Source organism: Stegostoma tigrinum, chromosome 35 (genome assembly GCF_030684315.1).
Source record: "Stegostoma tigrinum isolate sSteTig4 chromosome 35, sSteTig4.hap1, whole genome shotgun sequence".
Lineage (NCBI taxonomy): Eukaryota > Metazoa > Chordata > Chondrichthyes > Orectolobiformes > Stegostomatidae > Stegostoma > Stegostoma tigrinum.
The window spans coordinates 17,688,247-17,703,953 of NC_081388.1; the positions used below are offsets into that span (position 1 = coordinate 17,688,247).

Consider the following 15,707-nt stretch of genomic DNA (forward strand, 5'->3'; position numbering starts at 1 on the left):
GAACTTCCCATTTTTAACACATTATTATCTCATTGTTAAAGTGTTAGTTTGGGCCTGGGTCGTTAAGTATATTCTTTGCTGAGATAGACAGATTTTTAATAAGTAAGAGAATCAAGGGTTATGGGAAAAAGGGTTTATGGAGTTGAGGATTATAAGATCTGCCATATCTAATTGAAAGGAGGAGCAGACTTGATGGGCTGAATGGCCTAGTTCTCCAACATATTATGGACTTAATTCCCATTTGGATGCTTTCATATCACGACTTCCAGAGGCTAAATTGTATCTACTTCATAACACATCCTCAGCAAATATTTCCTTTCCTCTAAAGTTTGTTCCTTTCATCACATTATTAAATATAAAATAAATCTGAATATGTTGGCCTGCTTGTTCCCACAATCATTTACATTTCTTCAGAACACTGCTCCCACAATTTATAAACCATTCAGAGAAATCCTTCTGTGCGAGGGCTACAATATAATCTATTATTTCTGAAATAACATTCTGGGAAGGTGAAAGATAAGGCATTAGACAGTGTGCAGAAAAGATTAGTGGAGATGGTTCTAGGAATGCGAAATCTCAGTTAAATACATTGGATTGAAGAAGTTGGAACTGCTTGCCTTGGACAAAGTTGAACGTATCCAGTACTAAGAAGACCCTAGACAAAACAGATGCAGAAAAACTGAGGATTATTATCAGAAGAGGCAAATGTGCAAGGCAACTGGGAGAAGGTTAGGGAGTAGCACTTTGTAAATTGCTCCTTTGGAGAGCCAGTGTAAACACAATGGGCGGAATGGTCTCCTCCTGTGCTTTAGTCATTCTGTGAAACCAGATAGCATTATTTCAGTCAGGAGTTTGAATATTTAAGATTTATACTAACCTGTGTTCTTTTATAAGATGTTCCCATGCCTTGTCAAATGTTAAACTTTCACTTAGACAACTTTAAAAAACCAGTCTGACATGATAGAAAATAATATCGATTTTTGATTAATAACAGCTGTCTTGGAAGTAGAATGTACATCACAGGCTAATAAAATGTGAGGCTGGATGAACACAGCAGGCCAAGCAGCATCTCAGGAGCACAAAAGCTGACGTTTCGGGCCTAGACCCTTCATCAGAGGTCTGAGATGCTGCTTGGCCTGCTGTGTTCATCCAGCCTCACATTTTATTATCTTGGAATCTCCAGCATCTGCAGTTCCCATTATCTCTGTACATCACAGGCTGTTGAGTCTGGAACTCTTTCCCTCCCCACCCTCAAAATGCTGCTAAGGCGGAAGTGTCAATTCAAAATTTATGAACTAAGATTGATAGGAATTTTGTTAGGCAGGGGTTTTAGAGATGTGGAGACCAGGCAGTTAAACAGAGATGAGATTCAGATCATGATCTAGATTATATTAGATTCCCTACGTGTGGAAACAGGCCCTTTGGCCCAACAAGTCCACACCACCCCTTGGAGCAACCCACCCAGACCCAGACCCATCGTCCTATAACCCACACACCCCTGAACACTACAGGCAATTTAGCATGGCCAATCCACCTAGCCTGCACATCTTTGGACTGAGGAAGGAAACCGGAGCACCCGGACGAAACCCACACAGACACCGGGAAAATGTGCAAACTCCACACAGACAGTTACCAAGGCTGGAATTGAACCCGGGTCCCTGGTGCTGTGAGGCTGCAGTGCTAACCACTGAGCCACCATGCCGCCCCTATTCTAACTGAATATTGAAAAGGCTCCATAGCTGAAAACTATTCCTTGTTCAGCTCAGTCTTGTTTGTAAAAGAAACACTCATATCAGAGCTGGGACTTCACTTGTACCAAACTCGAGTCATTTAAGTTGTCACACATAGTGTGTTTTTCCTAGAGCTTGCGTGTCCTTTAACTAAAACTGCCGATAATACTTAGTTTCAGAAAAATGCAGAAATTACATTTGCTCCATGTTATGTATGGTTTTAAAATGAAGCAGTTTTAGATTTAGAAATGTGCAAATTTGTTTTACGTGCTGTTGTCTTATTAGAGCTTCCAGAATAGTCACAGCTTTTGATTGGCCAGGTACAGAAATGTGGTTCTGATCAAGAGATAACAGAGTGAAATGTGAGGAAGAACTTTTTTTGCAGAAATGGCAATGACCTGTAGCTTGCTGCCCATGAGGGTGCTGGAAGTGGAGACGTTCAATAGATTTCAAAAGGAAGTTTGGCAGATATCTGAAGGAAACACACTTTGGGGATAGGAGGAAAAGAACAGCGGAACAGAATTACATTATGTGCTCCACAGAAACAGCATAAATCTGAACAATCTCTTTTTGTGATGAGAATAATTCGATGAATGTTGAAACATTCTTGTTCCAAAACTTTTACTTGGGAGCTGTCATGTTCACAACTGGAAATTGCTTGTCAGAGTGGTTACAATATTTGCTGCTGTGGGGCCTTTCTGGTCAGTAAGTCTCTGTAGCATATGCCTTGTTACCAGCAAGGTACAAAATGACCATTTTTCTAGTCTGGCATTTGGCAGACAAGCTGTTTTGACAGTGGGAATTGCTGCTGCCAAACCTAAACCTGCTCTCACACAGCATCAATACTGCATACTTTACAGAGGAAATTGCCCAATGTGAGTCTGCAAGAAATTTGCTCTTGTTTTCAGTACAAATTTGGGGAAAACTGACACCAGTTGCAGGTCAGCAGTCACTTGAGAGCAACTAATTCAACAAACTGGGAGCAAATCTGATACCCTTCTAGACTGGAACCTTTACCAATGAAATCACTGAGAAACACGTTCATTACGCAGCTTTTGCAAGGGGAAGAAAGGTTTCTTTTGCCAATTATTGTTGGCAACTGCTTTGCCAAAGACATAGCAATGTTGATGATGCCCTTTTTAGTGTAGTGCAACGTATATAAGCTACATATTATGCAGCCAATGGGATGAACATTAAGCTTACTCAATGTTTCTTTTCTCCCCAGTGGGAGAAAGAAGAGATCAGGAGAGATCAGGTGTGGAACCAGAGATTATACCAGGGCTTCTGTGGGTATAGATGTGTGCAACCAGAAAAAGCGGCTTTCATTCAAGCTTCTAAAACAACCGTGCTGCTGCTTTGACTAAGAGACTTCAAACAGGATTACTGTCAGAAAAATCTTGGACTGAAACAGGCAACTTTAGATTTGAGAAGAATACATCAAAGCTACTACGTGAGGTAAGCAGACAAACTGATTCTGTTTGAAATCATCCTGTCTCTCAGGAAATATAATTTGTTGATGCAAAAGTGAATTACATCTTTCCATTAAGAGTGAAATTTGATGGTGTACACGCATTTCAGTGACAAAATTTGAGATCTTTGTTCTTTTAGTTTATTGATGGAAGCTTTGCCCTGTGCGATGATATATTTGATTCCATTTTATAATGCTTATTCCAACTCTAATCAAAGAACAAGTAATGAAGTTTTTGAGTAATTTTGAGTGCATTCATAAACAGTAGCAGTATATTCATTCGGTTCAAGAAGGTAAACTCCCAGTCTGTTGAGAGTTCCTGACTAAATACCATTAGAGAAAATAAATAATGGAAATTAGAAAAATTATAAATGGTGTGACTGTATGTTCATCTAATCTTGAAATAAATTATGCATCAGAATTTTTAAAAGAAGAAAGAAAACTTTATATACTAGCAGAATATCCTCTGCGTAGGTTTTCAAATTACATATGTGGAATAACAGATGATGCTATGACTGAGCCAGATTTAGAATATTTGTTTTTATATTATTTGAGCAAAAATAGTTAAATCTTTTTGCTAATATTCTTTGCAATTTAAGCCCACATTCCATGATGTCCCCACAACTATTCCAATACTTCACTGAATCCATGCTTGCAAATCTACCAAGGTTTTGGGGAATTGAGTGAAAAGCAAAAAATAACAATTAATTTAAACTTCCATTTATTTTTACTAATCCTACTTTGGAAAGTGATTTCTGTACAAAATGGCTGCCCTCAAGCATCCTCTGAACAAGTCAGCAAGAGAGTGTTATATTCATTTCATATCATTTCGCATGAACAACTCGAGCTACAGATCTTCTCAAAAACCTTGATTCATTTCATCACTCTGAAAGCTCAGATACAGCAAAAAGTATTCAGGTATATGTGAATTGTTAATAATTAACATATAGATTCATTAAAAAAATGGATAATACTAATATGTCATAAGGTCTTTTATCAAAATTCAAACACTTTACCACCTCCAAATATAGTGTCATAATGAAAGTTTGAAATGATAAAGGATCGTATCTTGCTTTAAAATAATTTGCATTTGTACGATGTCTTTCATGATCACCAGACATCACAAAATGCTTTACAGCCATTGAACTGTTTTTAGGGTCCCTGTTGTTTTGTAGGAAATACAACAGCTAATTTGCGCACAGCAAGCTCTCATAGAGATGTGATAATCCCATTTTGTGTGATACTGGTTGATGGATAAATGCTGGACAGGACTCCTTCTTTGGAACACTGCATAGGACTTTTAATGACAATCTGACAGGGCGCCAGTTTAATGACTCATCTTACAAATGGGATCTCTGACAGTGTAGCACTGAAGTGCCAGCCTTGATTTTTGTACTCAAAAGTGCTGGATACAGCTTAAACCCACAACGTCATGACTTAAGAGCTGCGAGTGTTACTAACTCAGCCACAGCTGATTTTACTATTTACTGCTATTAGTTACTTATTGTAAGTCTATTTTTTCACTTGCACAGATAAATATTAAGAAACATGACTGTTGTATTCCAGTTCTTCAGAACTTAAGAAAACCCAGTCAGATACAACAATATTTTGGTCAGCAAATGATAAATTCTGGTGAAGCATCAACTTTCTTAAGTTTGAGTCTGTTTCTCCTTGTGTTCAAAGTTTAATTGACATGTTGTGAGTTCTTGATAATAATTTACAATTGAAATGCAAAAGATACCTTAATTCTATTGCTTTGATTAGAGAAATGTTAAGGTATGGCTGAACAAAAAGTTGCTTTTGAATATGATAATACACATATACATATATATGTCATTGTTACACACGAGGAATGTAACTTACAACTCGAATAGATGGTATTGCTATTTAGTTTACTGAACAGGCAAAAGGGGCTAAGAGATCTGTGAATTGGGCAGCTGGATCTGGACTGTACGATTTGACCATTCAAATCAGGAAGAATCACAGGAATATGGAAACATAGAAAGCAGATGAAATAACACAGAAGAATTTAGTACTTAGAAGAATTTCAAACATTTAGAAATGAAACAAGGTGGAATTTTTCAAAGGATTGAGAATCTTCGGAAATCTCTAACCAGAGAGCTATGAATTGTCACTGAGTATGTTTAAGACAGCAGGTGACAGGCGTTAGGTACTGCGTTAATTAAGAGATATAGGGAGAGTGAGGGAAGCTGGAGTTGAGGTACAGATTAGCCATGATCTTGCTGAATGACAGTCCACACTTGAAGGGCCAAATGACCTGCTCTCGCTTCAATTTTTTATGCACTTAAAAGGTCCATTCAGACCAATGTACTTGTGCCCAGCTCTTTAAATGAAGAATCCAATAAATTCCAGTCCCCTGCAGTTTCTTCAGATCTGGCAGATTATGTTTTCCCTTTCATGTACTATTCAATTACCTTTTTAAAAATTTACTGTTGAATCTGCACCGTGACCTTTTAAGGCAGAAAATTAGGGAAGTCCTGGGTTTGACTTCATTTCGGCATTGTGATGAAGACACCACAACATTCCTGCTGTGCAGAATCCGGGAAGAGCACAGAGGCAAAGTAGGATTGTAGAATCAATTAAAGTAGCAACTAAAGTAGGATATGATGCAAGTATAATAGCAAGAAAATGGTATAGAAGAAGTAAATTGAAAATGCAAGCTTCGGATTAAACAGGGCACAACTAGGACAGAAAGTCACCCCAGTATCAATACTGTTCAATCCATGATATAACTTAAGGCAAATTTAGGGCTGCTTCCAAAAAATTGTTTTTTTCACTCAAATTGGGATGAATATTTAGGACAGCTTCTTGAGTGCAGAAATGAATCAAAGCAAGTAGTAGAATACTAAGAGACAGTTTGGAGGTAGATTCTTTCTGTTGAAGTTGGAATGAGCAGAACTTTCCCATCCTCATCTACCTGGTGATCTAGTGAGAGGAAAGGTAATTGTGTGCACTTGTCTGGAGATTGGATCTGGGCAGATCTAGTCCAAGGCCAAATGGTTTACTAAAATCACTGTCCACACATATACTTTTAAGGGTACCAGTGACACTGAGTTACTAAGGGCACTCACTATCTTTGAAACCAGCCTGAAAAAGGGGAAAGGAAACTGAGAAAGAGAAAATGTAGTTTGTTGTCTGTCTCAGGAAGACAACAAATCGTAGGACTGAGCTCCCTAATGAACAACAGCTTTGTGACTCACTCCATGAAGTACATTATCTAACAAGTCCCATACATTGGAACATGCTGTCTTATTGAACACCTGTGGTCTGGTTTATTTATATAGTATTCTCAGAAGTGAAGTGTACGAATTAAATTCATGGAAAAGTCAAAAATAACCTAACAATCTAACAGACTGGACAGTTTAAAATTGGAATTATGTAAATAGGTGTATGTGATTGATGATTTACCTATTGTGCCTCTTCTAGTAAAATGATTGCTCCACCAGGAAACAAAGTGTTTTACTTAACCCACTGGGATCAAGTCAGTCTTTTTCCATAATATTACATCAACATTGTGCCTGTAAATAAAAAACTGTTTGTGCAGTTTAAGTTGGATCTAGATACATCTGTGGTTATAGTTAGCCATGATAAGGGAGTTACATGCCATTGAAACAAATGTTTAATTCATAGCTATTCCTGCAATTAAATGAGGTTTATGGAGGTTCATTTGAGCTAAATATAAGCTAAATAAGAAGCATTGACAATTTTTTTATTTTTTCCAAATGCTAAGAGAATAACATGAAGAGAAATACTACAGAGGGTACACATGGGTTAAGTGAGAGGTCAAAAACTCGGCAAATGGAATATAATATGGGAAAATGTGAAGTTATACACTTGGGCAGGAATAACACAAGGAACTGTTTATTGTTATCATTTTATTCATTTATGGAATATGCGCTTCACTGCTTAGGGCCAGCATTTATTGCCAATACTGGTTGCCCTTAAGAAGATGGTGGAGAGCTGGCTTTCTGGGCCACTGCAGTCCACATACTATAGGCAGACCTACAGTGTGGTTAGTGAGAGAATTCTAGGATTTTGACACAGCGTCAGTTAAGGAACAGTAAAATATATTTCTGATCAGGGAGTAAATGGCTGGAGGATGCAGGTGGTGGTGTTCCTATGTGCTTTCTGCCCTTGTTCTCCTGGATGGAAGTGATTTGGAAGCTGCTGCTTAATAAGCCTTGGTGAATTTCTGCACTGTATCTTGTAAACGGTACACACCAAATGTATTGAGCATCGGTGTGGAGGGAGCAGATGTTTGTGGATTTAATGTAAATTGAGTGGCCTGCTTTGTTCTGGATGATGTCAGACGTCTTGTTGGAGCTGCATTCATCTAAGCAAGTGGGAGTATTCTATCATACTCTTGACTTGTAACTTGCAGACAGTAGACAGGCTTTGGGGAATCAGGAGATGAATTACTTGACGCATGATTCCTAGTTTCTCAGCTTCTCTTGTAACCACTATATTTATATGGCAAGTCCAGTTCTGTTTCTGATCAATGGTAACATTCAGGATGTTGATATTGCGGGAATTCGGTGATGGTAACACCATTGAATATCAAAGGAAATTGGTTAGATTCTGTCTGGTTGGAATGGTTGCTGACTAGTACTTGTGTGGTGCTAATGTTACTGGCCACTTTTCAGTCCAGGCAGAGGATTAAGAAAGACTGCAAGAAACTGTGACACAGAGGCATTTGGGATTTTTCATACATAAATGAGAGCAGAGTTTACTGAAACATCAGCAACTAAGGCGGCTTGACTGAAGTCATCATAAGGATAGTCAGCATGGCGTTGTGTGGGGAGGTTTTTTGAGGAAGCCATGAAGGGTAGGGCAGTGGATGTTGCCTACATGGATTTTACCAAAGCATTTGACAAGATCCTTCATGGTAGCTTGGCCCAAAAGATTAAGTCACACAGGATCCATGGTGAGTTGGATACAAAATTGGCATCGTCTAGAAGGCAGGATAGTTGTCGTAGGGTATTTTTCTGATGGGTGGTCTGTGACCAGAGGTGTTCCACAAAGGATCAGTAAAATCTTCTCTCATTCTCCTGAACAGTATAGGCTCAACCTCTCCTCATGAGAAAGTTCCTTCATACCTCGGCTCAAATAAGTTAGTCTTCTCTGGACTTCCTCCAATACAGAACAGGACCAAAACTGTTCACAGTACTCGAGGTCTAACTAGTGCCTTGTATAGTTTTAGCAAGACTTTCCTATTTTTATGTGTTGTTCCCTTTAAAATAAAGGCCAACATTCCACTTATCTTCCTTACTACAAGCTGATCTTGTATGCTAGTTTTTTGTGATTTATGCGTGAGGAATCCCAGATGCCTCTGTGTTGCAGCTTTTTGCAGTCTTTCTTTTGTTTGTCATACATATGAATGATTTGGATGAAGATGTAGGTGGTCTGATTAATAAGTTTGCAGGTGGCACAAAACTGGTGGAGTTGTGGATAGTGAAGGAGGCTGCTGAAGGATATAGATCAGTTAGAAAGTTAGGCACAGAAATGGCAGATGACATTTAATTCAGACAAGCACGAGATGGTGCATTTTTGGAGGTCAAGTGCAAGAAGAAAGCATACAGTAAAGCATACGTAAATCACAAAAAGCTAGCATACAACTAGCAAGACCCTTAGGAGCATTGATATACAAAGGAATCTTGGGATGCAAGTCAATAGCTCCCTGAAAATGTTAACACAATTAGATGAGATGGTGAAGAAGGCACACAGCATGCTTGCCTTCATCGGTTGAGGCACTGAATATAAAAGTTGGCAAGTCATGTTACAGTTGTATAAAAAACCTTATTTAGGCCACATTTCGAGTATTGTGTGCAATTCTGGTAGCCACACTATAGGAAAATGGGGAGGCTTTGGAGATTTATCAGGATGTTGTCTGGATTGGAGTGTATTAGCTATAAGGAGAAGTTGGACAAACTTGAAACAAAAACAGAACTTGCTGGAAAAGCTCAGCAGGTCTTGTAACATCTGTGGACAGAAATCAGAGTTAACGTTTTGGGTTCAGTGACCCTTCTTCAGACTAGCGACGACCTCCAAACAACAGTGAGATACATAATTAAACGACTTGTTTTAATCTTGTTGATTGAGAGATAAACATTTTCAAGTAATCCTCCCTACACTTCTTCAAATCTATGACAACTAGCTGAGACAGTTGAATACCTCCATCAAGAGGTGACACATCTGATGGTGCAGAACCCTTTCAACAATGCATAAAAGTATTTTCACTATTTTTTGACATAATATTTGTATGGCGCTATTATCAGACATAAAATAAGTCTTGTTTGTATCAAACGGTTGATAGCTTCAGATGTAGGAAAGTGTTTCACTGTTAGGCAATTACTATTGATGTAAGGTCACTCTTAAGTAGCAGCAGCCAGTTTCGATCCAGTGGGACCTCACATAAAGCAATGGTTATTTAATCAGTCATAGTTTTGTTAAATAAGGAATGAATGTTAGACATTGCATCAGGAGAATTCCTTCCTCTTTGAACAGTGTTTTGCAACTTCATTTTAACGTTTCCAAAATTTCAGTGCTCCCTCAGTAATGCTGTGGCAAGTCAGTCTAGGTTACAAGTTGAAGACAGCTTGTACCCAGTGTTGATTCACAATGGGCCCTTTTATCAATAACCTCGCACCTGTTTTTCTCCATAAACCGGCTTGTCAAACCCCAGTCCCTGTCTCGTTCTGCAGAGCATCCCCCCTTTTCAAGGAACTAGACACGTTTTTTTAAGAAGAAAAACCTGTGTTTGTGCTGCGACCAGATGGGGATGTTTTTGAGGCATTTGCTCCTAATTTTGGGCACGTGTCCAGAATCAGCCAGTGAAATGCTCTCCTCCGCCTCTTGATTAATGAGTTTTTATTTTAACGTCCCATTTTCAGCTTGACACCTGCCATTACACTCAGTAAACCGGAGAAGGGCTTCACAGCAGATGTTCGTAGCAAGTCTTTCCGTGAGTGACTCTGTACAGTTTGATAGCCTTCTTGGGCTCAATGTCAATTGTTTTAAAATGGACACCACTACATTATTGTAATTAAAAGTTGTTCACAAATTCAAATGAAAACAATCCTCTACAAAACATCATAAGCAAAAGTAGACTGTTTGATCCCAAATCTACTCCCCAGCAAATAATTATTTTGTTGATCTGAGTATGGCTTTTACTCCGCTTTTTGCCTGTTCCCCCATAACCCTGGTCTCCCTCGTCAATCAAAGATCTATCCAAACTTTGCCTTGAATGTATTCAATGACTAAGCCTCCTGTGCTCTCTGGGGTGCAGAAGTCCAAAGTCTAATAATCATCTGAGAGAAAACATTTCTCCTCATCTCCATATTAAGTGGGAGACCCCTTATTTTGAATCATGGGGCAGTAGTTATAGATTCCTGCATGAGAGAAAACATGCCCTATGTATTTACCCTGTCAATACCCCTCAAAATATATATACTTCAATAAAATCACCTACCTCTCCATTTTTCTAAACTCCACTGACTATGGGCCCAACCTCATCAACCTTGTCCAATAAGGCAAACCCCATTATCCCAGGATTCAGCTTAGAAACTCTCCTCTGAGCTGTCCCCAAAGCAAACATGCCCCTTCTTCATTAAGGTGACCAAAGCTGCACAGAGATGTCTCACCAATTCCCCATACAGTTTTTGCAATAGCGTATTTCCATTCAATATTGCAATAAAGGTCAACATTTCATCAACCTTCTTAGTTATTTGCTATGTGCTTCATGTAAAAGGACATTCTACTATAGCTTTCAGGAGTCTCTCCATTCAAATAATATTCTGCTTTATTAATCCTCCTGCCAATCTCATATTTTCCCAGATTTTACTCTTATCTACTAACTTTTTGCCCTGTCACTTAATCCATCAAAACGTGTTTACAGGCTGCTTGTATACACCTCATAACTTGTTTTCCTTCCCATCTTCCTAACATTTGCACATTTGGCCACAATACAGTCAGTCCCTTCATCAAAGTCATTAACATAGTTCATTAGTAGTTGAAGCTTCAGCACTGTTCACATTGGGACTCCACTGCTTACAGTTTTCCAACTTGAAACTGATCCATTTATCCAGACTCTTGGTTTCATGTTAGTTAGTCAGTTCTCTATCCATGCTGCTACATCATATGCTCTTGTGCAATAATCTTTTATGTGGTTTCGAATTAAATGCCATTAGGAATCTAATGATATGACATTGGAAGTGGGAAGGTAGCAGTTGTAGGGGGATCATGAGGAAGAAAGCAAAGTTTAGCAGGTGTATCAGATTTTAAAATTGGTAACTAAGTTATGATTCCAAAAATGTATCTTTTTGATGGCACCATTTAAGGATGGCTCATTAAGCTCCATGTTGACCTTGTTTAAATAATAATTTTTGTGCTAATAGAACTGAATGTCAATATTGGAAGAGATCACTCAATCTTGATCGTAATTTTATCATTAATCATTTTTGAGTCAATGAATAGTGGAGGACATAATTCAGTTTGGTTAAAAAAAACATCAAATGGGTGTTAACCCCCTTATTTGCATAGGGTAAACCACCCAAGGCTTGTTTCAAGCCATCCAGGTCTCTTTAATTGATAATGTGCCAATATTGTTGACATCGTACTTCTGGTTCAGATTGTGAACACAAATAATTTTGGATGCAAAACAGCAGTTGTTTCAGTCATGAATATTGACATTCTTCACTCCTTCAAGCAAAAAAAAACCTTTCTTAAAAAAAAGACCAAAATGTATTTACAGTTTGGATGGGCAAACAGAGGTGAGTCAGTCAAAATGTGCAAATTAGCATCCTTCTCTGTGGTAGGGCTGTAGTAGTATTGAAGTACAAACAGGCCAGCCGGTGAGCTCACTAATATTTGGTTCTTAATAGTTCAGCTGCTCTGCAAAACATCTGTTAAGCTGCTCAGAAAGTTAGCTTTCTCAGCTCTGCTTGCTGTTTTAACTTGAAGTAGCTGAACATCGCCAGGGTCCAATTACATAGGCACCAATAACCTTACACTATCCTGTCTTTGACCTCAACCACTGACTTCAGCCCCAGGTAAATCAGAGTTCAGCCCCATCTGCGCTCATCCAACGTAAATGTTTAAAGCTGAAGCAGAGGTCAAAGGATAGTCATAGAAAATATTCTAGTTGAATAATTATCCATGTTGGTTCCACATCTGCATCATCCCAGAGTAAGGAATAAATCACTGAAATTCTCAAGCCTCGCTTGATGTAGATCAATGCTACTTCATACAATTAAAAAAATTACTTCTGGTGTGCTACCAAGCCCAAAATTATCTTTTGATTTATTATGGTTTGCAGTGTTCATCAGGGAGTCTTATATCTCATTCAGTAGCTACAGAGTGAATGATTATGTTGGCACTCCTCCTTAATCTTGCAGAGACTGAGCTTTGTACTCAACAATTCCTTACTATTATTTTAGTCGCACGATCAGTGCTTTGCTTAATAAAAACCAAACAAACTGCAGATGCTGTAAATCAGGAACAAAAACAGAGGTTGCTGGAAAGTCTCAGCAGATCTGGCAGCATCTGTGACGCTACCACTAGCCCAGATGGCATAGGCTTAGAACAGAGCTTGTTAATCAAAACTGAACATCCAGAAAGGGCTACAGGCCATCAGCAGCAAAACTGAATTTCACTGTTATCTGTTATGCCATTCCCAATGTCTTTCACTGTACCAGTATCATTAAGCCAGGTATCAAACCTAGTTTAATGATTGTGTAGGAGGGCATACAACAACTGTGTACATGCTGAAAAGCAAAACCAGAATTCAGTATGGACAGTACTAAAAGGGATTTGATTGTAGCTTTGAAGTTCTACCATATCCAACATGAATGGTGATAGATAGTTATAGAGAAGGCTGTAAAAATGTCTGCATTCTCAATGACAATGGAGCTGAGCATATCAGTGCAAAAGGCTGAAGCATCTGCAACAATCAAGCCTTATGCTTGTGAACTAGCCATTAGCCCAGCTAAGCTGTTCCTGTGTAGCTACAACACTGGCATCAACCTGCCAGTGGTAAATTTCCCAAGTATGGCCTGTTCACAAAAAGGAGGACGTATCCACCACATTATTACAGCCCCATCAGGCTACTCTCAATCATCAACAAAGCGAGGGACAGTGTTGTCGATAGTACTATTAAATGTCAGTTGGTCCACGAGGACCATTGAGCTGCAGACTAGATTGCAGCCTTGATCTAAAAATAAACAAATGAACTGAGGTCTTGAGGTGAGATGAGTTACTGTCTTTGACTTCAAGAGCTCTAAACAAAATTGAACTCAAATGAAATCAAAAAAAAATCTCCAGTGGTTGGAATCATAACTAGTACAAAGTGAGACAGATGATTGTGGTTGTTGGAGGCAATTCATCTGCACTCCAGGATATTGCTGCAGGAGTTCCTCAAGATAACGTCCTTGACCCAACCATTTTCAGTTTCTCGTTAGTGGTCTTCCCTCCAACATAACCTCTGAGCCTAGAACGTCTCAAGATCTGTACAATAATCAGACCTTGTTCTGATAAGCATCATATAACATTAATGCTTTACAAGCGCCAAGCAATGACGACTCCAATTAGAGAGAATCTAACAATCACCACTTAACATTCAATGACATGACGTATCAATGGAAATCACCCACTAGCAACATCATGGAGGTTATTACTGACCAGAAATTTAACTGGAATCAACCATTTAAATACTGTGGCTGCAAGATATGTCAGAAGCTAGGAATTTTATGGTGACCAATTCATCTCCTTATTCTCAAAAGCCAAGCCACCATCTACAAGGCAAAAAAATGAAGTATGGTGAAGTATATAGGGTCAGATAGCATGGAAGCAGACCCTTCAGTCCAACTTGTATTGCGGAACAGGTTTCCTGAATTGAACTAGTCCCATTTTCCTGCCTTTGACCCATATCACACTAAACCGTTCCTATTCATGTATCTGTCCAAATGTCTTCTAAATCTTGTATCTGTACCCACCTCTACCACTTCCTCTGGCTGTTTGATCCATATACGCACCACCTTCTGTGTGAAAACATTTCTCCTTACATCCCTTTTAAGTCTTTCCCCTTTTACCTTAAACCTGTGCTCTCTCGTTTCGGACTCTCCTACCCTGGGGAAAAGACTTGGCTATTCATCATATTTATTTTCTGGAGTCCTGGATGAATGCAGTTTCCAACAAGACTCAAGAAGCGCAACATCATCCAGGACAAAGAAGCCTGTTTGATTGGCTCCAATCTATCACCTTAAACATCTGCTCCCTCCATCATGGGTCCAATGGCAGCAGTGGTACACCATCTTCAATATGTGAGTAACAATTCACCAAGATATCTTTAACAGCATCTTCCAAACCTGTAATTTCCATCACCGAGAAGGACAAGATCAGCACATATATGAGAACACCATCACCTGCAAATTTCCCTCAAAACCACACACCATCCTGACTTTAAATCACTATTCCTTGATTGTTCTGGGTCAAAATCCTGGAACCCAATCCCTACAAGCAGTATAGATGCACTTACACCATATGGACTGCAGCAGCTCATCACCACTTTCTCAAGGGAAATTGGAAACAGACAATAAATGCTGGCCTTGCCAGAAATACTACATCGTGCGAATGCAGAACAAAAAAGAACATATGGAAAATGACGGTTCAGAAAAGCCTAATTGTTTATTCGCTTCATTCATATCAGAACGGAGAGATCTGTGGTGATAATGGTTCCAGCAAACCATGTGTGTATTTTACAACCCCCGCTCAGTTCTTGTGGGGCAGTGACAGTACCCGTACCTCTGCAGCAGAAACTCCAGTTTGATTACCAGCCCTTGGGTTGTTCCCCATGGTGTGTGCTTTTATAATGTGGCCAAATAGGTAATTTGTCACCTGTAAGTTCTTTCAATCCACCTGTTGGGCAGGTGGTAAGAGCAGAAGCGTCTCCTGGTTAGCCATCCTGCAGAAGCTAGTGGTAAAACACTGCAATTCTTTGCCCATAAGCATGGATCAATGCAATGGAAGTCCATGACCCAAGCCTCAGACACAAGGATCGAAGACGCTTGTTAGCAGACAACTTCAGTGGCAATTAAAAAATGCTCGCTGACTGCCCTACTTAAGATGTTGAATGGATTTTGTTTGTATTATGAAGTTCCATGATGATTAAATTACAATGTTTTTAACATGTTTATTAGACTAGTCTAGGTGTATTTTACACAGGGGCAGGCATTAATGTTACTCATTTAAAGACATAACCTTGCAATGGTAGGTTGCCAACAATAGTTCATTAGTGTGGTATTATTGACCTGAGGTGCAAAGTATTGAATTGCACAATAATGAATGGAAAGTTGGACTCTCGTAAGTTATCTTTTTTTCCTTATTCTAAGTTAGTGTGAGTGGTGCCATGTAGGTACGGTAAAGGTACACACTTTTCACTGTATTTTTACATGAATACACATGACAACAAATGATTCATTTCAATTCAATATTCT

The 15,707-nt window shown here is 39.0% G+C and overlaps 1 protein-coding gene across 2 annotated transcripts in view; it reads left to right on the forward strand.

Annotated features, from left to right (window-relative positions):
- Positions 1 to 2,852: 2,852 nt before the first annotated feature.
- Positions 2,853 to 15,707, forward strand: part of LOC125447368 (tetraspanin-1-like) — a 40,350-nt gene continuing 27,495 nt past the window's right edge. Inside the window, exons 1-2 of one of the 2 annotated variants that reach the window (XM_048521689.2) lie at positions 2,853 to 3,185; positions 10,110 to 10,180. In XM_048521689.2, coding sequence (XP_048377646.1) covers positions 10,160 to 10,180 — 21 coding nt within the window. In that variant the 5' untranslated portion in view covers positions 2,853 to 3,185; positions 10,110 to 10,159. The remainder of the gene's footprint in view (positions 3,186 to 10,109; positions 10,181 to 15,707) is intronic. The other variant, XM_048521690.2, reaches the window with a different exon arrangement.